The sequence below is a fragment of the Haliotis rufescens genome, unplaced genomic scaffold (assembly GCF_023055435.1).
Source record: "Haliotis rufescens isolate VD_foot unplaced genomic scaffold, xgHalRufe1.0.p SCAF_9, whole genome shotgun sequence".
Taxonomy (NCBI): domain Eukaryota; kingdom Metazoa; phylum Mollusca; class Gastropoda; order Lepetellida; family Haliotidae; genus Haliotis; species Haliotis rufescens.
The window spans coordinates 29,091,635-29,118,115 of NW_025964383.1; the positions used below are offsets into that span (position 1 = coordinate 29,091,635).

General features: G+C 41.6%; 2 protein-coding genes across 6 annotated transcripts in view; one reads left to right on the plus strand and one right to left on the minus strand.

The window, feature by feature from the left end:
* LOC124130808 (sodium/hydrogen exchanger 1-like) overlaps positions 1-11,347 on the plus strand; it is a 64,041-nt gene extending 52,694 nt beyond the window's left edge. For all 5 annotated transcript variants that reach the window (XM_048390995.1, XM_048390997.1, XM_048390994.1 and 2 more), the window contains exons 18-24: positions 587-676; positions 3,210-3,275; positions 5,537-5,643; positions 7,153-7,212; positions 9,374-9,447; positions 9,983-10,074; positions 10,826-11,347. In XM_048390995.1, the coding sequence (XP_048246952.1) occupies positions 587-676; positions 3,210-3,275; positions 5,537-5,643; positions 7,153-7,212; positions 9,374-9,447; positions 9,983-10,074; positions 10,826-11,059 (723 nt within the window). In that variant the 3' untranslated portion in view covers positions 11,060-11,347. The remainder of the gene's footprint in view (positions 1-586; positions 677-3,209; positions 3,276-5,536; positions 5,644-7,152; positions 7,213-9,373; positions 9,448-9,982; positions 10,075-10,825) is intronic.
* A 3,037-nt stretch (positions 11,348-14,384) lies between these two features.
* On the minus strand, positions 14,385-25,149 carry LOC124130850 (esterase LipI-like). The gene is made up of 6 exons (XM_046493887.2): positions 25,069-25,149; positions 22,278-22,435; positions 20,873-20,983; positions 19,500-19,681; positions 17,783-17,904; positions 14,385-16,929 (listed from the first exon to the last, which is right to left on the minus strand). Exons 2-6 carry the CDS (start codon positions 22,431-22,433, stop codon positions 16,277-16,279), a joined length of 1,224 nt encoding a protein of 407 aa, XP_046349843.1. The 5' UTR covers positions 22,434-22,435; positions 25,069-25,149; the 3' UTR covers positions 14,385-16,276.
* Between the last annotated feature and the right edge of the window lie 1,332 nt (positions 25,150-26,481).

Genomic DNA, 26,481 nt, shown 5'->3' on the forward strand with positions numbered 1-26,481 from the left:
TTGGGAATGCCATCATAGTGAATTTTGAAAATGTTTGTGACTGACCAGATTTCCCCCATGACTTTTAACTTTTTGTTTGTTTGATCAGATTCGAGACTGCAGACGAACGGAAAATCCCCCTTACATTCTTACGATACCAATTACACGACAGTTGAAATGAAATAGAAATTCAAACTGAACTATTTGGCGTCTTGACAGACATCACTTGTTTGCACACACACAACAGCCTGTCGGTTGCGAATAATTTATTCAACTCCAAGCATGGTTGTGCCCATCTATCACAGTAGGGAGATTTGACTGGTGGGAGCGATAGTATTTTGAGCTGCGCGAACGGGCTATCGCTGTGAGGAGCTTGCGTCAGAAACCTATGATCGTGGGTTCGATTCAAGGTTTGCCCCGATTATGTTTCTGGGTTTGTCAGCACCATACTCGTGGTCGTGAGGTTAAACAAGGTGGTAAACGTCTGAGACCTGCATCACTTCGGGTTTTCCTCCCATATCAAGCTGACACGCCATGATATAACTGTAATACTGATCAAAGCGGCGTTAAACCCAATTCACTCACTCACCCATGTTTTCCTCCTAAGGGTATCTCCATCAAGCCCCTGGTAAAGCTGATGCGGGTGCAGCTGGCTCAGGCCAAGCAGCTGAGCATGTATCAGGACCTCAACGATCATGTGAGTCAGATACTAATACTTACTTTACCTTATTCGTGAATGTCGGATTCGGATTTGAATGTGAGTCAGATACTAATGCATGTACCAGGACCTCAACGATCATGTAAGTCAGATACTAATGCATGTACCAGGACCTCAACGATCATGTAAGTCAGATATTAATGCATGTACCAGGACCTCAACGATCATGTGAGTCAGATACTAATACTTACTTTACCTTATTCGTGAATGTCGGATTCGGATTTGAATGTGAGTCAGATACTAATGCATGTACCAGGACCTCAACGATCATGTAAGTCAGATACTAATGCATGTACCAGGACCTCAACGATCATGTGAGTCAGATACTAATACTTACTTTACCTTATTCGTGAATGTCGGATTCGGATTTGAATGTGAGTCAGATACTTTTTCATGTACCAGGACCTCAAAGATCATGTAAGTCAGATACTAATGCATGTACCAGGACCTCAACGATCATGTGAGTCAGATACTGATGCATGTACCAGGACCTCAACGATCATGTGAGTCAGATACTAATACTTACTTTACCTTATTCGTGAATGTCGGATTCGGATTTGAATGTGAGTCAGATACTAATGCATGTACCAGGACCTCAACGATCATGTAAGTCAGATACTAATGCATGTACCAGGACCTCAACGATCATGTGAGTCAGATACTAATACTTACTTTACCTTATTCGTGAATGTCGGATTCGGATTTGGCTGCGACTCCTTCTATTATTCCCAATACTCTCCGCTAACATGTAAGGTACATTTCTTGTGTGCCCGCTCGAATTGCAGAACTGTTTTGCAACATACCAACCGTAATTATGTATCTCGAATGAATGATGCAAGACACCATTCTCCAGGTTGTTACAAATTGTCCGAATGAAAAGAGCTAGGGGTAATAACTCTACCTTTGTTTTCTGCCATCTGCTTTTCGACATATGTGAGAAATGAATGAAGTAGATAAATACCTATCTGTGGTATGTAAGCATGTACACAAGAAAATTTTTGTTGCCTACCTGTCCCTCAAGCTTTGGGAACATAAACTAACATAGTGGGTACATCAACTCATGCGCCCCCCCCCCCCCCCCCCCCCCCACCTCTCCTATCCCTCCCTCCCCCCTACTTATTATGCACAGGACCTCAACAAGAATGTTAGTCAGATACTAATACATGTACCAGGACCTCAACAAGAATGTGAGTCAGATACTGATGCATGTACCAGGACCTCACCAAGAATGTGGGTCAGATACTGATGCATGTACTAGGACCTCCACAAGAATCCGAGTCGGATACTAATGCATGTACCAGGACCTTAACAAGAATGTGAGTCAGATACTGATGCATGTATCAGGACGTCAACGAGAATGTGAGTCAGATACTGATGCATGTACCAGGACCTCAACAAGAATGTGAGTCAGATACTGATGCATGTACCAGGACCTCAACAAGAATGTGAGTCAGATACTAATGCATGTATCAGGACGTCAACGAGAACGTGAGTCAGATACTGATGCATGTATCAGGACGTCAACGAGAACGTGAGTCAGATACTGATGCATGTACCAGGACCTCAACAAGAATGTGAGTCAGATACTGATGCATGTACCAGGACCTCAACAAGAATGTGAGTCAGATACTAATACATGTACCAGGACCTCAACAAAAATGTGAGTCAGATACTGATGCATGTACCAGGACCTCAACAAGAATGTGAATCAGATACTAATGTATGTACCAGGACCTCAACAAGAATGTGAGTCAGATACGAATGTATGTACCAGGACCTCAACAAAAATGTGAGTCAGATACTGATGCATGTACTAGGACCTCAACAAGAATTTGAGTCAGATACTGATGCAGATTTATCAGATATTGATACATTTACAAAACTTTAACGACCAAGTGAGTTGGCGAGGATTTCCCCTGATTGATATAAAGCATGTAGTTGATACAACAGGAATACACCTAGACGTCGGTGAGGTAGCCTATCAACTACATGTAGTTGACATACACCCAGACGTCCAACAGCGATAACATTTTCCTGGTTTGAAAAGCAGCAAATCCCCTCCTCCCATCTGTCAGCAACATGGCGGTGAGGCAGCCTATCAACTACGAGTATAACAACGTTTGTTTGTTTGGTTTTTTTGCTGTTGTTGTTTAACGCTCATTCAGCAACATTCCAGCTATAATATCGAATCAGGACCAGACTAGCCAGTGATTGACACCATAGGCATCGATCTACGCTACTGTGGCTCGATTACGTGCATCAACCATGTCAGCGAGCCTGACCACCCGACCCCGTCAGGCGCCTCTTACCACAAGCATAGTCGCCTCTGACAGCAAGCATGGGTTGCTGAAGACCTATTCTCTACCCGGATCTTCACGGGTCTGTAACAACCTCTTCCTAACCTGGACGGCGCCATGAAATGGAATACCAGACATCATTTGAATTCAAGGATCAGACAAGAATTACATGTCGCTGCAAGAAAATATATAGCCAAGTTATTTTAATGTTTCAGGTGACAGATCATTTGATGGCCGGCGTGGAGGAAATTGTTGGTTTCCGGGGAAGATACACAATAAAGGTACGTCTTTCTGGTCTTGTGTCAAAGCGTTACAGATTTATTTAGTGTGCTTTGCAGGGTGGTAAGGCAGGGGTCATCTTCCCGAGGCAAGGGAGTTTACTGATTGTAAAAGTCTAGTTTCCACCCCTGCCGGACATTGCTGGAATTTCGGAGTTATGTTTTGCCTGCACTAACGAGTCTATGTACAATCCAATCAAAATCGCGTAACGAAATCGACATCCGGTTCGTAAACTGCCGTGCAGATTTAGGTCGATTGCAGGATTTCCAAAGCATGTGTACCGTCAACTGGGCGTCTACAGATATTTTCAAAATCTTTTCATGTTATTAATCAAGGTGCTAATGTAATTTGATGCATTTCGCGAGGTAAAACCCGTTTGATAACAATACAGATATATATTATCGAGCAGACCGCCTTGACTGGGCGCCGCCATTTTGTTTGAAGCAAATGCAAGTAATATGATAGGTGGAATCTGATTAGTCAATAGGAGGAATATAGAAGGGACATAACTCGTAAATGCACTGGTGGCTAGTGTCGTTCGGCAACTCTCTTGCCTTGAGACGATGGGCAGGGATTCAATCAAAGTGATATCAGATCTGAGTGCTCGCGATTTTAATGAGATTGGGCAGTTGTTAGAAATCCGTTTGTAAGTTTGTAACTGCCCTTGGGCAATGATAAATATTGACCACTATTAGATGTGCTATTTTATCCGATAATTATTATATAAGTGGTTTAATGGATATGGCTGTCAGGGCAGTTACTTCGTGAGGCATGGTTTGGTGAGCACAAGAAACGATTGACACTCAGCTCTCAGTGTGGCCAGTATTTGTCATATAAGTGGTTTAATGGATATAGCTGTCAGGGCAGTTACTTCGTGTAGCATGGTTTGGTGAGCACAAGAAACGATTGACACTCAGCTCATATGCATCGTGCTCTGATTCCGGATAGCTCAGCATCATAGTGATGCCGCGTACCCTAATATGATTTTATTCGACGTGAAATGTCAGACTTACACGGTGTTTTTTTATATTTTTATTTAAACATATTTATTCACTAGAATTGGGCGGAATTGGGGACAAGTTCTTGCCCTCCCCGTGGTATTTCCAGTTCTTCACACGTATCTTTTAGTAGTGCATATATAATGTTAGACTGAGTAAGGATAAGAATTTATGGATGAACAACTTCTTTCTTACAATTATGAGCGACGTTTCGGTGTGGGTTCTAACATCGTTATCAAGCAAGTGTAGGTGATGACATCGCGTTGATGACTTAAACATTGTACTTTCTATGAGATAGACTAACACTTAGTCAATGAAAACATTTCTTTAATATAAAAATATTTTCTTCTTCGAAAGAACCTTTCCTCTACTGCTCTTGTGAAATTAGGGAAACAAGACTTGTTTAGTTTGATCTAGACTTGCTTAGGCTTTTAGTAAAAAAATAAATTCCACAGTCATGGCGCAAGACTATATATGAGACAACGATATGCATTTCCACATTTCAAAACCAGTACTCTATCGTACACTTGAAGGAATGTGTTCACTTGTTCACATATATTGTCTTTGTCTAACGCTCTCATTGGTTCTGGTAGATAAAGTGGGATTTTACGCCGCTTCAGCAGACTGAGTATCCAAGCACTATTCACCCGGCTCATCTCAGTCCGGTCTTCTCTACAAGCAATGGGGAGAATCTTTTATTCATATGGCAGTCAACTAGATCATACGCCTCCTCTTTCGCCATCATTTTTTTCACCAATATCTTTTCCTTGAATGGACAAAGCCTTTCATAAAGTGGTCAAAAGTAACATATGTTATATTTGGGAAACCACTTTCTAGTCAAGTTCCAATTCTGGTAGATTTTTATAAGTGGCGTCACATCCGGGATTCAAACCGACACTCTCGAAGTAAACATCTTATCGCAAAGAATTAGGTATACGCGGAGTCTGGAGGACCTCATGGGAGGTGGGTGGGAAGTAACAGGGCCGAGGGTTTATTGATGTTGACGATCCAGGGCCCAGGAGTACCGAGGGTCGAAGCTTCGACCGGCACCTGGGCCCACTTGCACAAAGCGATCTTAGCTCTAAGACGATCGATCGTAACTCCCATACTTTAACATAGGCTTACAATAGTCTTAGTGCTAAGATCGCTTTGTGCAAGTGGGCCCAGGTGCCGGTCGAAGCTTCGACCCTCGATACTCCATTTCGACCCGCCTCCAGTGCGTTAAGACCAACTCACTCACTTACTCTCCAATTGCCCCCACACAGGAGGAGCTGGAGCGATTCGAGGACCGCTACATCAGGAGGTGGCTCCAACTGGAACCGGAACTGAGCCAAACCCAGCTCCAGGAATTCTACCACAAGATCCTGCTCAAGTGAGTGGCATTGGTGTGAGGCTGTACTCAGGAAGACTTCCACCGGGTTGGAAGAATGTTTTGGTCTTCAGCAACCCATACTTGTCGTAAAAGGCGACTATGCTTGTCGTAAGAGGCGACTAACGGGATCGGGTGGTCAGACTCGCTGACTTGGTTGATGCATGTCATCGTATCCCAATTGCGAATATCGATGTTCATGATGTCAATCACTTGGTTGTCTGTTCCAGACTCGATTATTTACAGACCGCCGTCATATAGCTGGAATATTGCTGAGTGTTGCGTTAAACAACAAACAGAAAGTAATACTCCCGTGGTCGAGGCTGGATGAAGCTGGCAGATTAGGCCGTTCAGGTGGCAAGCACAATCTGAAAAGTCTCTGTTTACAGTGTCAAATTCAACATCATGTTTGACTATAAAGTCGATCGGCGTGTGTAACAACACTATGTCGTTACCTACTGGCTCCTGTTTAGAGAAAGTGTGAGTGAGTATGATTTTACGCCGCTTTTAGCAATATTTAAGCAATATCACGGCGGGGGACACCAGAAATGGGCTTCACACATTGTATCCATTTGGGGAATCGAACCCGGGCCTTCGGCGTGACGAGTTAACGCTTTAACCACTAGGCTACCCCGTCGCCCCTGGAGAAAACGTGAGCGTTCAAATGGCATTCACGCATGCATACAGAATCTGAATATATTTCAATTTTCGACTTGAGTATTGCGAAGAAAGACGAGTTCTATGGATGAATAACTTCTTTACTACAATTAGTGCGACGTTTCGGTGTAGATCCTAACACCTTTATCAAGCAAGTGATAAAGGTGTTAGGATCTACACCGAAACGTCAAGCAAGTGATAAAGGTGTTAGGATCTACACCGAAACGTCGCACTAATTGTAATAAAGAAGTTGTTCATCCATAGAACTCGTCTTTCTTCATCACACCAACTTCTAAATGCCACTGAAAGAAGTTGAGTATTGCGACTTGAAGGAGGAGGTTAGGGGAGGTAAAATAGGGTTTAACGTCGCGTCCAAGATTATTGCACTTACATAGCGACGTGCATGCAAGGGTATGTCAGTGACTGCTTGTACTAGACCGGACTGATGCCGATTTAAAGTGCTAGCACACTGAGATACCATGCCGCAGTTTAACATGAATACCCCACTCAGACACAGTATATTGACTCCGAGCCGACCAGTCCTTGTTTTAGCCCCTGTATGCTGGGCGCCAGACAGTGTAACAACAAGTACCATATCTTAACGTCTTTTGGTTTTACGCGGCCGGGGATCGAACCCCGGAACTTCCGCTCGCCGGGTAGACGCTGTACCACTAGACCACAGAGGCGGTCGCGACTTGGAGGAGAATCATAAACTTGTAAGACACTTAGATGCATTTGTGGATTGCCCTGGGAATACAGATAAACATGAAGACGCCATTTCTTAAGGCAGAGGCAATCTTGTTTTTGTCTTCTAACAGTTTTTCTGACAGTGCTTGTTGTGTTTTCCTGTTTCAGAGAGCACTACAAACATCTTCAGCTGGTGGGAGTCTCCGCCAAGACTGGACAGGGCCACATGTAAGTGTGATGTAAACAGTGCAGACATGCAAGTCAGGAATGTTTCTCTTCTATAATTAAACCTCTCCACCCACGGTTCTCAATTATGCAAATTGAGATTATCAATGGCAAGGTTGTGAAAAGGAAAAAACTCTCTTCACCTCTTGAAGACTAATTTGTTATGCAATATGATCTTCTCAAAGCGTAAGACTATAAATAAAATAAATTTGATTGTATGTAAGAAAGTAAAGAGTTTTAGCAGGAACACTTTATTGAGGACACAAATGTATTGTTTTCTCTTATTACATGTATTTAAGAAAATTTGCTAAAATAATTATTTTTGGAAAATTTCTAATTAAAATAATCGCTGGACGTCATCGAGGGTAAAAGTTGCATACTGATGTAAATTATCATTCACTGTTGAAAGTAACAATTAATATATTTGTACCATTACTAAAAAAAATTAAAAAATCTTTCACTAGATATATTACATAAAAATATAATGTTACAAGATATTTCTTTAAAAAATGAACACAAGTTTATGTATTTTTTAAATATTGGTCTGTTCATAATTAACCTTTATTTCGACAATGTTCCCCACCTAAGACTTTAAGTATGAGAATACTCAGGTATTTCTGAGTTAGAAACAAAACAATTTGTTCCCTCAAAAATATCTTGCCTCATTATCCAAGTGTTCCTGTATCGTAATTATCAAGTTTTAGGAATACAAATTATATTATGCAACCTTTGCCGAGCATTATAACAGTTTGAAGTCCTAATACACTGTGACTGGTACACCCAATCAAGTCTATCTCTCTGTAAACGTACTCTGTAAGTCCTTAACCAGAATAGATCGGAAGAGAAGACTTAAATCTAAAAAGGGTGCTCAGTTACAATGGATGTCAGGGTACCCGAAAGTACGAATCGTTGCGTTTGCTATCAACCCTGGGCCCCGTTCGTCAAAGCGGTCCGATCGTAACTCCCATACTCTAACATAGACTTACGACTGTCGTAGCGCTACGATCGTAACTCCCATACTCTAACATAGACTTACGACTGTCGTAGCGCTACGATCGTAACTCCCATACTCTAACATAGACTTACGACTGTCGTAGCGCTACGATCGTGAATTCCATACTCTAACATAGACTTACGACTGTCGTAGCGCTACGATCATGAATTCCATACCTTAACACAGAATTACGACTGTCGTAGCGCTACGATCGTGAATTCCATACCTTAACACAGAATTACGACTGTCGTAGCGCTACGATCGTAACTCCCATACTCTAACATAGACTTACGACTGTCGTAGCGCTAAGGTGATCGTAACTTCCATACTCTAACATAGACTTACGACTGTCGTAGCGATAAGGTGATCGTAACTTCCATACTCTAACATAGACTTACGGCTGTCGTAGCGCTAAGGTGATCGTAACTCCCATACTCTAACATAGACTTACGACTGTCGTAGCGCTAAGGTGATCGTAACTCCCATACTCTAACATAGACTTACGGCTGTCGTAGCGCTAAGGTGATCGTAACTCCCATACTCTAACATAGACTTACGACTGTCGTAGCGCTACGATCGTGAATTCCATACTCTAACATAGACTTACGACTGTCGTAGCGCTACGATCATGAATTCCATACCTTAACACAGAATTACGACTGTCGTAGCGCTACGATCGTAACTCCCATACCTTAACACAGAATTACGACTGTCGTAGCGCTACGATCGTAACTCCCATACCTTAACATAGACTTACGACTGTCGTAGCGCTAAGGTGATCGTAACTCCCATACCTTAACACAGAATTACGACTGCCGTAGCGGTACGATCGTAACTCCCATACCTTAACTCAGAATTACGACTGCCGTAGCGCTACGATCACCACGTGGAACATGGCCCTGATTTGTCTGAACAAGACTGACTAACTTACAGGTCGCCTTACAAAAGAGTAATAACGCGGACACTAGCCTTAAGCATGTTTGATTTTTACTTGGTAGTAAGTATTCTAATGCTAAGCTGTTATTGGATTATGAATGTACATTAACAAAGACATAGAGGCTTAATCAATACCCAGGTATTCTGTGATATGTCCACAAAAAAAGACGATAGAGTTCAGGACCGTTGAATTGTTTTGGTGTTCAACGTTTTTGAAATACATCTCCATTCCAGTCCCCGGATTGAAACCAGCCTGTACCTTGCCGAGGAAAGTCCTGACAGCCATGGTGTACATGGTCACGTGACAGGTAAGGCTTTCAGGTATTTTTCTGACAATATTGTATGATTTTGTCAGAAAGAATTGACCATGCAAGTGACAAACAATTTGCACCTTTTCAGTTTGCAAATACGGGATTTATTAAACCTATTGGGGCCTTCTTGTTTTTTTTATTTTTTATTTTTTATTTGTTATCGATTCATCGGAAATAACCGCATCATTGGCATTACTAGAATTTGGTCCAGGGCCGATGGTTTCCAGGTCTGGCCTCCGTGATATTGCGTAAATATAGCGGCGTTATTTAGAAACATCAGCGAGTTGTGGTTTGGCTGAGCCCTGCTAAAGCTCCGGGGGATATGTTTTGGTCACTGCTTAATTGCCCTTTTCCGTAAAAGTAGGAGCCAAACAAGTAATTTGTGCAACAGAGTTTTTTTAACAACAACAAGAATTTGTCTGCATATTTTTCTGGTACAATTTATCTTTTGCAAAATAATCCCAGGACATTGACTATGAAAAGGTCGGTCCCTCAACTTGACACCATCATGCTGATTGAATGTCTTTTCCAGCGCCCGAGAAAAAGAAAAAAGGGAAGCACAAGGCTAAAGACATTGATGCGTATGGACTCCGGGGTCTGCTGCAAATGCACCAAGGAGCTTCGGTAAATACAGTAGACTACGGTTATAACGAACTCAAAGGGACCACTAATTTTAGTTCGATATAACCGTAGTTCGTTATAAACATATATACAGCAAATGGCCGGGACCAAAAATATGCTCGTTATATTCGTCATTTCGTTATAAGCGTGTTCGTTATAAACGTAGTTTACTGTATGATTATCATGAATATATTCATGTGGTAATACCATCTCCCCGAGGCAAGAGTGTCCACTAGCCCATATCAGGGGAGATTGGAAATGCTTGAACCGCCAAAATGAATTTGTCAAATTTTGCTCATAATATAAGCAGTTTACTAGTCGAAACAAAATGTTTAAAATAAATTTATTATATCCAGAAAACATATCCTAAGAGATGAAATGTTAAAAATAAATGCAGTTACGTCTAACAATGTGACAGTAAAACTGCATCTAAGACCCGTGAAGATTCCGGGGTAGAATAGGTCTTCAGCAATCCATGCTTGCCGTAAAAGGTGACTATGCTTGTCGTAAAAGGCGACTAACGGGATCGGGTGGTCAGGCTCGCTGACTTGGTTGATGCATGTCATCGCTCCCAATTGCGTGGATGACATTAATCACTGGATTGTCTGGTCCAGATTTGATTATTTACAGACCGCCGTCATATAGCTGCAATATTGCTGAGTGCGGCGTTAAACAACAAACCAACCAACCAACCAACCAACCAACCAACTTCATCTAAAATCTGTTATAACAGTTATTCTGTTTAACTTATCAGGCTCTGCACCGCAAGTGGGACAAGAACCTCACTGAGGAGCACCACGGTAACATTGCGAACCATATCCAGACCAAGACAGCCAACAACAGACGGCTTCAGTCGCACAAGAAGTCAGTATCACGAAAACAGAGCATGACGCCACCAGAAAAGGTAGATTCAAACGGAACAGCAAATGACGTTCAAGGTCACGAAAACCCAGTGTTTGAAGAGGACTACCAAAGTGTTCGGTTTTGAGAAAAACCTTCATTTCGACTGGTACACGCCATACTTAAGAAGACATTCTCAAGACTCAAAATAGGTTTCCAAATAGAGTATATTGTTCGTAACCCCAAATATAATACACAAGGGACGAATCTTGATGAATGTGTCCGTGGTTAATTTCCTCTGTTATGTATTGCCATTCGTCACCACTCGCCCCTTTCCGTGACTTGCAAGAAGACTCGTCCCCCTATCGATGAATGTAATGTGCGAAAATACGACAAACCAATCAGAATGCCCGTATGATTTCGAGTTCCTTGTCAAATAATCCCTCAGAAATAATTTTTGATTTTACATATGTCTTGCATCTAAAATTATACCCAAGACACAGTAAAATGTGTTCAATTTACTGTATAATTCCGCACGTCACGATGTGCTTTAAATTGCATCTAAAATATGTATAATATATGGGGAAATATATGTGAACCATCACGCAACGAGTTGACAATTGTTTTAGGTATGCCCGGTCGCAAAAATGGCCACGAGAGGGGCACGAGTTTCTATTCGGCTTGTCCCGGAATAACACGAGTTGGTCACGAATGATGTATAGCATGCAGTGGAGCCTCATTCAACTACGTTTAGTCTATATATCGTTCAAGACGATGCGATATGACGTCCCAGTACAATCCTTCTCGACACACGCTATGGTGTAATACTGTTTTATCTCTGACTAACGATAACACTATACATGTTTGACGGTACCCTGGACGATGGTTTACTGTGGGCATTTCCACCTATATTTAGTTAAGAATGTTCATATTTTATCGCATTATTTCCATAGTAACCCATTTTGACAACTAACAATTTGTGTAGTAGAATTATATATTTTCATATACGACTAACATGTTCAATAAAATGTTATTTTCAGACAACTGCGTTTGTTTTCTATTATATTTTCTGTGAAACAATATGTAAATTGACATCACACACATACAATGGAACTGTCGCAGTGAAAAGTGGTGTTCCATGGGGGAAAATCAACGTGTATATCCTAGCCCTCTTACAACGACAGGGGCGGTCGGGTAGCCTAGTGGTTAAAGCGTTCGCTCGTCACACCGAAGACCTGGGTTCGATTCCCGACATGGGTACAATGTGTGAAGCCAATTTCTGGTGTCTCAGGCAACGATATTGCTGGAATATTGCTAAAAGCGGCATAAAACCATACTCACTCTTACAACAAGGAAGACGCACTGTGGTGCCCAAAAATCTACTCCAGCATCGCTGCATATTGAAGAGAAACACGTGTGAATGTATGTCTTTATTATCTTTCATTCTTACATAGACCGTATCCATAAGTTTGTACAAAACGAACTCGAATGGAATTATTGCATTTCACAGTGTCAAGTTCTCCAACATTAACAACACGATAAATAGTGCATAAAAGTATGTCGTACAAATAAATAATAAAGTGTGTATATGTAACATACATGTAAAGTATACCAACAAACAACATTGTGCATATGTATCTACGTTTAAATTATGATATGTGTGTCATAAGGGGTTTAATAAGTAGTCACACCAAATTATAATATACAATATTTGATTGGTCGGTATACTTTGAGAGGTTTCCCTCAGCCACTCAGAACACACGTGACAAATAGTTACAGTATCAGACTGTCACTGAAGTCAAGGAAGGGGCGGTGGGGTCGTCTAGTGGTTAAGCCTGGGGCTTGATGGAGATACCCTCAGGAGGAAAACATGGGTGAGTGAGTAAGTTGAGTTTAAAGCCGCTTTGATCAGTATTACAGTTATATCACGGCATGACAGCTTATTGTGGGAGGAAAACCCGAAGTAATGTAGGTCTCAGACGTTTACCACCTTGTTTAAACCCACGAGCACGGGTATGGTGCTGACAAACCCAGAAACATAATCGGGGCAAACCTTGATTCGAACCCATGATCATAGATTTCTGACGCAAGCTCCTCACAGCGATAGCCCGTTCGCGGAGCTCACAATGCTATCGCTGCCACCAGTCAAACCTCCCTACTGGGATAGATGGGCACAACCATGCTTGGAGTTGAATTCGCTGAATTCGTTGTGTCTGCAAACAAGTGACGCCGTTTTGAACAGTATTACAGTTATATCACGGCGTGTCAGCTTAATGTGGGAGGAAAGCCGGAAATAATGCAGGTTTACCACTTTGGTGACATCCACGGGAACGGGTTTGGTGCTGACAAACCTAAAAACATAATAAGGGCAAACCGGGATTCGAACCCACAATCATAGGTTTCTGGCGAGCCCAACGGACTTCTCCTTGAAGCAGAGGGATGTATAGTCTACAGTTGACTGATAATTCAGCGGGACGGCGTTACGCTAAATCGTTAAATCGATCAAACTTCGTTGATGACAATGTGTGAACGAAATTCTGACATTGTAAATCCTTCTCCGAAAACGTTTACATCTTCGAGTCTCTTTCATCGGTGTGAACAAGCATGTATGACCTTAACGGATATTACAAGTCAGGGTAAGAAAGAAAACTATTTAGTCCAGATGTATTAACCTAGCTGTGGCGTATATTTGTCAGTTTGACCCTCACCCTGTAATGTTAAGTGACAATTGCACGCGGTGGGGGCTGCTATTGTTCGATGTCGTACTTTGTCTATTCGAATAGGGGCTATATACAGCTATACCAACACGCCAGAAGTTAACAAGGGATATATCCGACTTAGACTTGCACAAGTCAGTAATACAAGGCAATAATTACTAGTTTGTTATTTTGATTACAATTGCACGCAGTGGGGGCTGCTATTGTTCGATGCCGTACTTTGTCTATTCGAATAGGGGCTATATACAGCTATACCAACACGCCAGAAGTTAACAAGGGATATATCCGACTTAGACTTGCACAAGTCAATAATACAAGGCAATAATTATTAGTTTAAATCATAATTTCTAGATATGTAAATAATAAGAACAAGTTGTCCCTAAAAGAGACTGGAGTCCTGTACTGTTCACGTATCTGGACTTGCCTATTGGGGGGACAGAATTACTACAGATCCATGGACTTATCTTTCAGTACAGCCTTGGAGCAAGGCTATATCTGACTATACAATAAAACCATGTGTGAACTGACTAGGAGCGCTATGTACATTGCATTGATTATACATATATTATCTTGGTAACTGGGAATAGTGTCGCCATTACGATTTGTTGCGTCAAACCTTAAGTGTTTATTCAATGGGTGAGTGGGCGGTGTTTAACGCCGCAGTCAGCAATACTCCAGCTATGTCACGGCTGGCTGTTGATACACTTGCCCGGGGCCAGCAGGGGGGGGGGGGGGGGGGGGGGAATTGTACCCGACAATTCATTAATTTTTTTAATTATTATTCAGATTGATGATCATAAGTAAAGTTGTTTCCCACAAAAATGTATTGTTGCAAAGTGTGTTTTTAAAAAATATATATATATATAGCTCTAATTAAACACATATCTGGTTTTGCAGCTGTAGCTGTTAAAATATCTAGTCTCCAAAAAAAACTCCAAGGAAAACACAAACCCACCCGCCCCACTCCCCGAATATCAAATGGTATGTCCCAAAGTCCAGTTTTATGCCAGCTTTCGTACCGAGCATATGTCCAGGTTTGAGAGAAAACTAACATAGGCTATGACTGTTGAATGGGATCCGATGGTTTTCAGAACAGTATATACACAGGTTGAGCATCCATTCCTATATCTCTATTCTTCGGGAACATTGTCTTACATATAATAATGATAATTATATTTTTAAACAATCCAAAGCAAGAAAATAATATTTTTGTCGAATGCCGTGTCAATATTATTTGGAAACTCGGGCAGAAGGGAAACGTATTATATCTGTGTACAGGTTGGTCGTGTTTCTTGAAACATCTGTTTCACGTATTACATGAACAATACAGTGCCCATATTCTAGTAGTTACTAGTTCTTCGCGTGGTTAATTATTGAAAAGTGCCAATTACATACTTATCACAACAAATTCATGCTGTCGCATGTGCATTTGAAGGTCATCTATACATTTTGTGTGAAGCCCATTTCTGGTGTCCCCCGCCGTGATATTGCTGGAGTATTGCTAAAAGCGGCGTAAAACCAAACTCTCTCACTCACTCACTCAAAGTGTTCTAAGATCATAAGAGACATTGGTCAATTTGCTGGCAAAGATAGCGAGTTCATTCAAGTCGTGCGTACACAACTTTGTTTATCCGCCAACTACAGTTTTATAGTTCTCGTCTGTCTAGTTAAAAGGGGCGGTCGGGTAGCCTAGTGGTTAAAGCGTTCGCTCGTCACGCCGAAGACCTGGGTTCGATTCCCGGCATGGGTACAATGTGTGAAGCCCATTTCTGGTGTCCCCCGCCGTGATATTGCTGGAATATTGCTAAAAGCGGCGTAAAACCATACTCACTCACTCACTCTGTCTAGTTAACGATTACCTTCACTACACTTTCCCCCTCAGCAGCTACCACAAAGTATAGACCTAGACTGTCGACGGCCGTCAGATGGCGGAGGACTACCCCTTTACCTATTATTAATCCGAGTGGTCATGATACGCTTTTAACCATGAGCTAAGTCGTACACTCAATTATTGTATACAACACTGACCACGAGTGAGTCGTTCCTAATTCTCAAAGAGTTGACGCCTGATTCAGAACCAACCACCAACGTGTCATGAGCACCAGAATGGCCACTCTCCAGGCTCATGTGAAATACCCCCTTGCGTGAATATCTGACGACACTTCCACAAAATGTGAACACAAAGCACACTTTCCTCAGCCAATCAGATGTCAGCTTTCTGAAACTATCCGACTTCATTACCTTACCGCCTCGGATGTGTAATATAGATCTCAGCAATGGAAAACCGCCACAGAACACAAATATACACTCCCAAGTACATCCCATTTGGTTTAGTGGCCATGGCGCTCAGAAACAAGGTGTAAAAGTCAACAAGCATGTGACAGCGCGGCCTTGTTTTGCATTCGGAACTCCCCGATTATATTCGTTTTCGAGGTACAGAAATCAGATTTGCTTGTATGAATTCTTCGATAACCACGAGAACCTAAAAGCCTCGATGTTGTATGGCTGTGTAGAAAGTTCACCTACAAATTGCAACCTCCACGGGAGGTGTCCTTAGATCTTCACGCAGAGGGGTATCGTATCGGAGCAAAACATCTGATTTTAGTGAGATTGTGCCACTTACTAGCGCTAAATACGCTTCAAACAAATTAAATATTTTCAGATAAGTATTCTATGATGTACCGTTGGCCTCGTTGAGCAGCATCAAAACCAAATACTCCTCGGTAGAAACTCAGCACTCCATGAAAAGTGTCTGGTAAATGCATCCATTTCACGTGAACACCTGCTTGCTCCAGTCTCTTTGCATAAATTATTCCTTCGTCACGAAGACCATCGACTTTCACTGTTAAGATAAAAGCCGGCGGAAGCTCGGACAAATTCTCAGTCATAAGGGGAGCTATTTTGGGGTCCGAGACAAGCTTTTCAATGTCCTGAGCATACGGATTGTCTGCCGGTGCTATGACGTCACGTCGTTTGTAATCATGGGGCACCAGGTTATGTGGTAATAATTTGTAATCGACGCATCTCCTGCATTTCTCTCTCAAAGATTTAGTTGAAAAATTTCCAGTTGCCATTAGAGACAACTGATCAATGGTCAAGTTGACATACATGCCGAATATAAACGCCATCTGTTGGGCGTAGAAAGGACTGAATTCTCTCTGTTCCACGTGAACCGGAAGTCGAGCGTCGCAGAACTGCAACATGGGATATATGAGAATCTGTCGCCTGATGCGCGGGAGTACCTGGTCGTCCCTGAACTTGATGGCCAAAGCAGCTGCTATGTTACCGCCGGAACTATCCCCTGGAAAAAACAAGAACGTATATCAATCATTGGTTTTTTTCAGAATACTGACCTTAAGTCATTATACATTATACAAGTCGTCGGCGACAAGTGGCTGTGATCAGAGACCATATACTATAATATGGTCTCTGTTGTGATATACTGTTTTACAGTACAATTATTTGATAACTGCATGGTGGATAAATATTGACAAGCTAAGAAGTGAACGCACAATGCCATTTAGAAAGTGGTCAAATGTAAAAAAAGTTATATTTGGGACAACACTTTCTCTGTAAAGTACAGATTCTCGTACTTTTGGGTTTGAGTCCCAGTCGGGATTCGAGCCCCCACTGCCAGAGTGAGGCACCTAATCGCCAGCACACAAAGTCAGCGATCTAACCCACTCAGCCTGGAAGCCTCGGTGGTTGAGTGAGTTACTCGTTGACTTTGTGACTTTGTGGCAGTGTGTGTTCTAATCCCGGGCGGGCCTCAACCCAAAAAGTACGAGAATCTGTACTTTTCTGAGAAAGTGTTATGCCAAATAAAACATTTGTTAAGCTAAGAAGGGTACATGTTTTATCAATAATTAAAGCTTTATACTTCTAAAAATATAGATTAATAAGGAATTACTATTCTACATAATTACTTCTAAAAGCCGATTATGTTCTACAATCAAAAAGGAGAATTCATCCGTAATTTTATTCAAGTTAGATAACATACTTAATCTGTCTTTTCTTCAGTTCTCATGATAGTTTCGGTTCAATTTCAAGAGAACACAGAGGTTTTGACAAGAGTTACAAAATACTGGAAGGTAGATATAAAACGTATTCTTATAACCAATCGTTAACATTGTCTACACGAGACGGGAATGTACCTCCGATTGCTATCCTTGTGGGGTCAATATCGAAGTCATCGGCGTTCTTCAGTAGAAACATGGTGGCCCTTCTACAGTCTTCAAACGGTATAGGGTATGGATATTCAGGGGCAAGGCGGTACCTAGAGCCAACAGATGATGTCAAATCGTGTTACTATGTCACATAACGTAATGTTAAACACAAGTAGGCATGTATGATGAGGTTGACTTGAAGCGTTCACTATATGTTTGAGAATTCACAGCCATGTTTCATGCCGTGTTTAACCGCGCCTCAGTCTTATGCTTATCGCACAGAAGAGAGTGTTCTGTGTTAAATATCCTTTGTAGGAGTATAACGGATGAATTAAACAGTGGTTGATAGCATGAGCAACAATCCAGAATGTTGGGTTTGGTTTCAAAGTCAGCAATGTCACTCAATCTACTTTGTATAGTGAGTAAGTATGGTTTTGCGCCGCATTTACTAATATTCCAGCCATATCACAGCGGGATTACCAAAAATTGCCTCCACAGATTGTACTCAAGTGGGGAATCGAACATGGGCCTTCAGCATGACGAGCGGGCGCTTTGACCACAAGGCTACCCCACCGTCCCCGCTTTGTATAGTCGGCACGAACGACAAGCATGAATACCCAAAGGGGGTCCTAACGGGGTTCGCAAGGGGCGTACATGCTTAGTTTTACCTCCATCACAAACTGGGAAACAACAGTGACAATGCCAGTGGGGAGAGGGGCGGAATGGAGGGATCTGCAAAATATGATACAGTCCTAAGACCAATCCTTTCCCACCCCCACCCCAAACAAACCACGTTTACTATTCTTCCATAAGTCGGGCCATATATATTGATGCATTGGATCTATTATTTCACCGGCACCTACTGGGTGCCGATCTCAGAGCAAAGGTGATCGTAACCCACATACCTTGACACTGACTTACGACAGTCGTAGCGCTAATGTTGTTTTGTACAACGGTACCCTGGGCCCACTTGCACAAAGCGATCTTAGCGCAAAGATGATCTTAACTCCCATACTTTAACATAGGCTTACAATAGTCTTAGCGCTAAGATCGTTTTGTGCAAGTGGGCCCTGGTCATTATAATCAAACAGTTCACTGCTGCTGCCAAGCAACGGAAACTATCCACCTTCCACCGAGAATAAAGAAATGTTCTGGCATGAACCCGAATTAGACCAATAGGGCTCTGGTGTCCCATCCATCTTATATAGCCGTCACAATTTGCTGTGCAAAGGTGCAAATTTTTTGCGTGCAAGAATATTATGATCGTGGGTTCGAATCCCAGATTTGCCCTGATTATTTAGGTTCCTAGATTTGTCAGCACCATACCCGTGCTCGTAGGTTTCACCAAAGTGGTAAACGTCTGATGCCTGCATCACTTCGGGCTTTCCTCCCATATTAAGATGACACGGCGTGATATAACTGGAATACTGTTCAAAGCGGCGTCAGACCAAACCACTCACTAATGGATCCAACAACTTACTCCACTGAGTTGGTTGGTTGGTTTGTTGCTTAACGCCGCACTCAGCAATATTCCAGCTATATGACGGCGGTCTGTAAATAATCGAGTCTGGACCAGACAATCCAGTGATTGATATCATGAGCATCAACTCCACTGAGACAGCTGCGTGACACGGCGTGATATAACTGGAATACTGTTCAAAGCGGCGTCAGACCAAACTACTCACTAATGGATCCAACAACTTACTCCACTGAGACAACTGCTACTTTAGCTCCTTTAGCATACACTGCCGCCACGCCGTCGTAGGAGTTGACGCTCATCCAGACGAAGCCCCCACCGTGGTAGTAGACGAGGCATGGGAGGGGCTTCTTGGCTGCCCGAGGGTAGTAGATTCGCACTGCTACCCCATCAAATAGTTCGTCAGTCACCTAGATTGTAGAGAAGGAGAAGCCTATCCATACAGCTTAGCGGTTACTTACGATACACAATGAGCTACACAGTTGGATAGCTATTTAGGTTGTCACTGAAAAGAGGTTGCTGTGTAAGTGCATACACACTTGAATTATTTTGTTTTATGATGCGTTGTCCTTGATATGAAAATGTGATCGTTATCAGTCAGCGATATTATCAAGGAACATTAAAGGGATGCTGACATTGATGATATCAGATGTTTCTGAAGGAAACAGGCGACTGCACATTTATTTATAAAGTTTTCATTCAACATCTACTGTGGCCCATAAGGGACATGGAGTCTGTTTTTCCATATTTTGATATTTCACTTACTTTTATCGTAACCTTTTGCAAATTAACAGGATTTGTCTTACAAATATGTGATAATCATGTGTAAAGAAGATACTGAATTGCTGAAAAGTGAAACGAAAATGTCAAAAACGAAAACGAAAATGTCAAAAACTAAAATGAAAATGTCAAAAACTAAAATGAAAATACAGAAAACTATTTCCACCGCGGTGATAATATTTACACCGCCGTGGAAATAGTTTTCTGTGGTTTCAATTTAGTTTTTGACATTTTGCGTTTTTGTTTTTGACATTTTCATTTTAGTTTTACACCTTTTCGTTTTGGTTTTTGACATTTCCATTTTAGTTTTTGACATTTTCGCTTCACATTTCAGCGACTCAATAGCTACTTGAAAGTACATTTTGCATGTTTTCGGTTGTTTTTATACATGATTTATCACATATGTGTGTGACAAATTGTGTTAATTTGCAAAAGGTTACGATAAAAGTAAGTGAAACATCAAAATATTGAAAAACAGACTCCATGTCCCTTATGGGCCACCGTAAACATCCTAGGATATCGTGTACAGTTCATTTATTGAACTGTAAACCGTGGAGAGAATAACACTGTTATACTTTATATTTTCATATAGATACAAGTCAGTGATGACCACACGCCTCTATCAGCGTAGTAGGGGCAGTCGGGTAGCCTAGTGGTTAAAGCGTTCGCTCGTCACGCCGAGGACCCGGGTTCGATTCCCGACATGGGTACAATGTGTGAAGCCCATTTCGGGTGTCCCCCGCCGTGATTTTGCCGGAATATTGCTCAAAGCCGCGTAAAACCATACTCACTCACTCACTCAATTTCAGCGCACTACTCACGTATAGTTCCGGGTCAGATTTGGAAACCACTCCTGTCCCCACGAGTTTCTCAAAGATCATTCGTGTCATGTTGTTCCTGCTCCCACATCCCAGCAGGTGCCCGATCTCACTCTGGCAGGGAAAACATACAGTTAAACCTCGTTAATCCGTGACCTTCTTCGGGGCAATAAACGGTGCACACGTCAGTCTCATTAAAATCTGATCTTAGTTCTCGCTACCGCTAAACAAAGATCTGAGGACATCACATTAGAGGTCACGTCAGAACGACCTTTCGTCCAACCAATCAGAGCGGCGCTTACCAGATCATAAAAGTGACAGTCGGAATTTGATTTCTAATCATGCAACCTCGAAAACTTTAAAAGGGGGTATTCCGAACGATAGTTACGGGCTTAACGACTGAATCTATACAATCTAGACCACATATTAGCCATTGGAGAATGATCTTTTGTTCAGGTTTCAAATTTGTAAGCGAGAATTTGTCAAAAATGTTTCGAAGCGTAGTCGCCAATTTGAAATTAGTGCCGTAAAGCACGAGAAAGCTGCCTTTTGATTGGCTAAAGTCGACTTCTTGTCAGTAATTGCATTGGTCGGTCAGAGTTCGCAAAATGTCGGTCTGACGCTACCCGTAATGGGATGTCCTCAGATCTTTGTTTAGCGGCAGCGAGAACTAAGGTCTGATTTTAATGAGATTGGTTCACACGTCTTTGTCGTTTCGTTAGCACAAAAACCGGAACTGATGTCGGTACGTACTGTCCGGTTTAATAAGGGTCTGATCAAATGAGGGCTTAATTTTGTTAAATGTTTTTGAAGGTACCACTCCGTTTTTACAGGGTTTTAACATTCGAGGGGGTCTACCGTGTTGATCTAGGCCAATCTTAATGCGGCAGGTCATCTTATGAAGCATTAGCATACGTGGAAAAGTTGAATGCCGACCAAAGAGTTTTGCCCTGAAAACCAGACCCCATTTCACATTCGAAATGCTTTCATTCATGCATAAGTGGTCATATGTATGCGTTCATTTTGGACAACATATCTGCAAACTGCGTGTAGTGGGATAGCCTTGTGGTTAAAGCGTTTGCTCGTCAAGCCGAAGGTCCTGTTCGATCCCAAGATGGCTAAAATATGCGAAACCCATTTCTTGCGTCCCTCACCGTTGTATAAACTGCCGGAATTTTGAGTGCATGTTTTAAAGACATCATAGCTAGGATCTTTCATGCAATTTTTTAAGGTTCTGCCTTGTCAGAGAAGATATCGAAAATGTAGTAACAATAGAAAAAGAACGAGGCCATGTGGAGGTCAATATTAGTATCGGCGGCGATTTGGTTTTTGAAACGGACAATCAGATTTTTTCTCAAGTCATGGTTGAATAATATTTTCCAACCAGTCGGTATTACGTCACACTTACCACGACTCCTGCTAGTTTGACTGACGCCATGAATATCTGAAGTTTCCACGGCTGTGAGACGCCGTCCGGGACAGGCGTGTAGAGGATGTAACTCAGGCCCATCAGCAAGCCGGCCACGCCCACCAGAAACCAGGTAGAGCCACGCCCACGCACCATGGCTGAAATACATGACACCGCGTATACATTCAGAGTAGGGGCAGATGTGACATGCATATGTAGTATGTGTAGTCGTTGGGGATCAGTCATTGCGAGTTTGTGTTTTCTGTGGTTGTGTAGTAGTGGGAGTAGAAACAAAAGTAGTGAAGTGAGATGAAGTTTAACGGTGCGTTCAAGAATATTTCACGTATATATATATTGACGTGAATGCACCAGGCAGGATAACAACAAATACGATCTTGTAACGTCTTTTGGTAAGGCGCGACCGGGGATCGAACACCGGACCTTCCGCTCTCCGGGCGGACGCTCTACCACTAGACAACGGAGGCGGATCTTTTGGTAAGGCGCGACCGGCTGTCGAGCCACCGAGATTCCGCTCTCTGGGCAGACGCTGTAGCCACTAGGCCACGGAGGAGGCCGGAAGTAGTAGTAGTAGAAGTAGTAGTAGCAATAGTAGTAGTAGTAGTAATAACAACAACAACAACAGCAGCAGCAACAGCAGTAGCAGTAGTTACAGTAGTTGTAGTTGTAGTTGTATATGCAATTTCAGAAGCATAATTGTAAAAATATTAAGTGTAAGAGTTTTATTATAAAGTGGGGTTAGTACGTTTTACATGTATTAACCGAATTTGGCCATTAATTTTGTCGTAATTATATCACCTATTAGGTACATGGAAAGGGGACATATGAAAGAAATAGGATTTCGATTTTGCCTTTTGGGTCTGTTCGTATGGGGCGTCGCAATTTAGGGAGTAGATTGTGTCTAAGATGCGTGACACATACCTATGCTCGTGGTGTTAAACGAAACTCGCGCAGTCTCCCTCATATGAAGAGGTTTGTATAAATTTCACGAAACCATTTTCCACTTCAAGTGAACTGTTCTGTGTGCATGACGCCACATGGAGTTAAGGTAACGTACCTTTGCCTAACTATCGATGCAGGTTTAATTGTGAGAAATATTTTGATAATTAAAAGGCTAAACAAGGAAATCATAGGTTCTTTTAAATCTTGCGCGTCATTTATATTTCTATCGATAAAAAAATATAAAATATCTCACGTAGAACATGACGAGGACACTGTGATCATTGTATTAACTGACATTGTGTTATAGTTCAATGTATGCCTAGTTGTGTGTGTTGATTATTTGTGGGGGAAAGTTCCTTCTCTCATCACTTCTGTTTTCAATAAAATAATCACTTTTGAGAAAAGAGTTCCGGAGGAATATTTTTACGCAGCATCATAATTAAGATGTGTTTTTAACCTATATACTAATGAGTCACTTAGTCACATTATTAATTAGTAAAACTGCAGAGTATTGACAATCTGATCGATATGGTAGTTGATATATTTGATTTGGATACAAAAACAATGATGATGATGATGATGATGATGAGTATGGTTTTACGCCGCTTCTAGCAATATTCCAGCAATATCACGGCGGGGGACACCAGAAATGGGCTTCACACATTGTACCCATGTCGGGAATCGAACCCGGGTCTTCGGCGTGACGAGCGAACGCTTTAACCACTAGGCTACCCGACCGTCCTGATGATGATGATGATGATGATGATGATGATGATGGCGAACTATCATGACGTACATGGGGTGGTGTGAAAGCGTTAGCTGTTTCTTTCTACCCATTTGAAACCATGAGCGTATGTCGAATCGACTCGATCAGTCATACCTTCGCCACCCATCGAAATGATATGCATGCATACATGATATGACTGACCGACAATCTGCCATCGCCGACATACCAGGAGATCCGGGCATGGCGACATCGTAACCCCTATATATTTCAAACATGAGACTTAATAGTAAAAGCTCAGGTCATCCGCGTTATAACGAATAGGGACAGGAACCGCTCCGGCCAGTGAGGCTCCACAAGCATATACCTCTGCCGTTTTCAACTCTGTAAATATGAATCCCACACTAGCTATAGAAACAAAGACCGCTAAATATCTCTACGTCCGTTTTTTTCCTGATATTTATTGATATACATCGCAACATTTAATCCGTGGAACATATAATATAATATATTTCAATAAGCCAGGGAAACCAATCAATAAGCGGTATCGTTGAGACCCTCAATCCATTGATTACGTTAAAACTGCATGCGGCATTATCGAGTTCGCGTTGTAAGGCAGTCAGTCCGGCAGATAGATAGTGCACGCTGCGGTGTCCACAATAAAACCTAAACACACGTTAAACTAGTCAATAGGATGTATTTTCTATGTGCAATGGTAAATGCAGCAATGCCTATATAATGTATAGAAATTGGACCAGAAACGAAATGCTTAGCGTAACCTAGTCTAGTCGCATAAATTATTGACATGTCATAACGTTGGTGTCTTTGTTTGTGGGTACTGGATATTCTCGAGGGCTTATTGTAATGATATGCTGGGTTATAAACAATATCATATAGTCGAGGTGCTTAAAATACCCAAATATTTCCAAATACCAGCAAGAAATGAAAAACAACATCTGCATCTTCTTCATACATCAGTGCATCACTTTGTCAAAACCCACACAAGATTGACACATATATATTTGAAAGGGGGAAGAATGTCAATACAACACTGTGTTCAGAGGGGCAAGACACGATGTGGGTGTCAGGCGAGTAGTACAATCTTACCCGTTCATCCGTGAAACTGCCGCTCCCGAGGAATATGTACCTCTTATTCTTGGCTGCAGAACAGGATTCTTTTTCATAACCTTTTGCCTTTGACCCCGTGGGAGAAATCATTGTAATCAATCGCTCAGGTATTGTTTTCATTTGTAGGCAGTGGAATTTTACCTGAACGATCATAGTATTTTCATATCTTGACAAAATCTCACAATAGCTCCATGATTCATGTATTTTCCGGTATTCAAACAATTGTAAAAAAATGATTCCACAAAAAGAGAACACACATGTTAATTGATAAGATAATAAAATAAAACCTTTCTCTAAATTCTTTCAAACAAAAGGACGTCACGTCAGTGCGGCATAGCAAGTTAATAAGATCTTTCGTTAATTTAATAAGTGTGCGAGGCGAGTACGTTTTCTTATATTCTCAATAATTTCTCACAGTGTTACCTCACTTCAAAACCTCGGTTTCACTCAAGAAAACATACACCATGTCAGGACGAGGTATGATCTGTTTAATTAGGAGGTAACGCAAATCGTCTGCACGTGACAGCAAAATATTTGTTTTTCTTTTAAAAGTACATAAAATAAAATTTAAAAACAAATTACATGTAACATTTTTCCATGACCCCACCCCTGTAATAAGTGGCCTTAAATTATTTTCAAATTCCTACCTTTTTTATTTTCAAGAAATAGAGTTGCGTCATTTCAAGGGGCCAAATACTCCATTCAAATTAACAAGGCACCCGCCACAATTGTTTGACTGGCATTTCTAAGAAGTTGACGGATAACAACTTCTTGTTTATACACTGTAAGAGCGACGTTTCGGTATAGATAATTTTACCGTTCTCAAGCAAGAGTGATTAATGAACATGGTACGGACTTCATGGGAGGTGAAGGATTAACACTAACAACAATTCCATTGAAGTAAAGAAGTTGTTAGCCATACTTTTTTGTCTACTTTGTAACCCACCACAAATTGCAAAAATAATTTGAACTGATTTACAATCAGAAGCGATCCCTTTTAAACATATACAATATTTTCCAAAATCGGAGGGCTGTCAAATTTGACCTCAAAGGTCAGGAGAGGAGTCACGGCTCCTCTGTAGCACTAGACTAACATATAGTCCCTGAAATGAACATATCGTACAGAAAAAAACAGTTGCTCAGTTATCTTAATAAAAATATAATAAAAAGGGAGCCCAGTGATTCTCTTCATTGCCTGATACTGCAGTAATCAAGACTTGCCAAACATTATAGACTTGCATGGGCTGTAGTTGATATATTTGTATCAGGGTCTGTAAGACAGACTACTGTAGCACGTATGTGAGATTATGCCATTTTTAGTGTTTGTTTTAATTTTGTCCTGTCACAGCTCTTTTCGTCAGCTTTTTTCAGAAATAAATGATTTGCCAAATT

Bases quoted from the DNA above. Each gene is read 5' to 3' on its own strand.
- LOC124130850 (XM_046493887.2), bottom strand. From the start codon at position 22,433: ATGGTGCGTGGGCGTGGCTCTACCTGGTTTCTGGTGGGCGTGGCCGGC. The intron at 19,682-20,872 runs GTGAGTAGTGCG...TCTACAATCTAG, and splicing joins AATCTGACCCGGAACTATAC to GTGACTGACGAACTATTTGA. The intron at 16,930-17,782 runs GTACATTCCCGT...TGTTTTTTCCAG, and splicing joins CACAAGGATAGCAATCGGAG to GGGATAGTTCCGGCGGTAAC.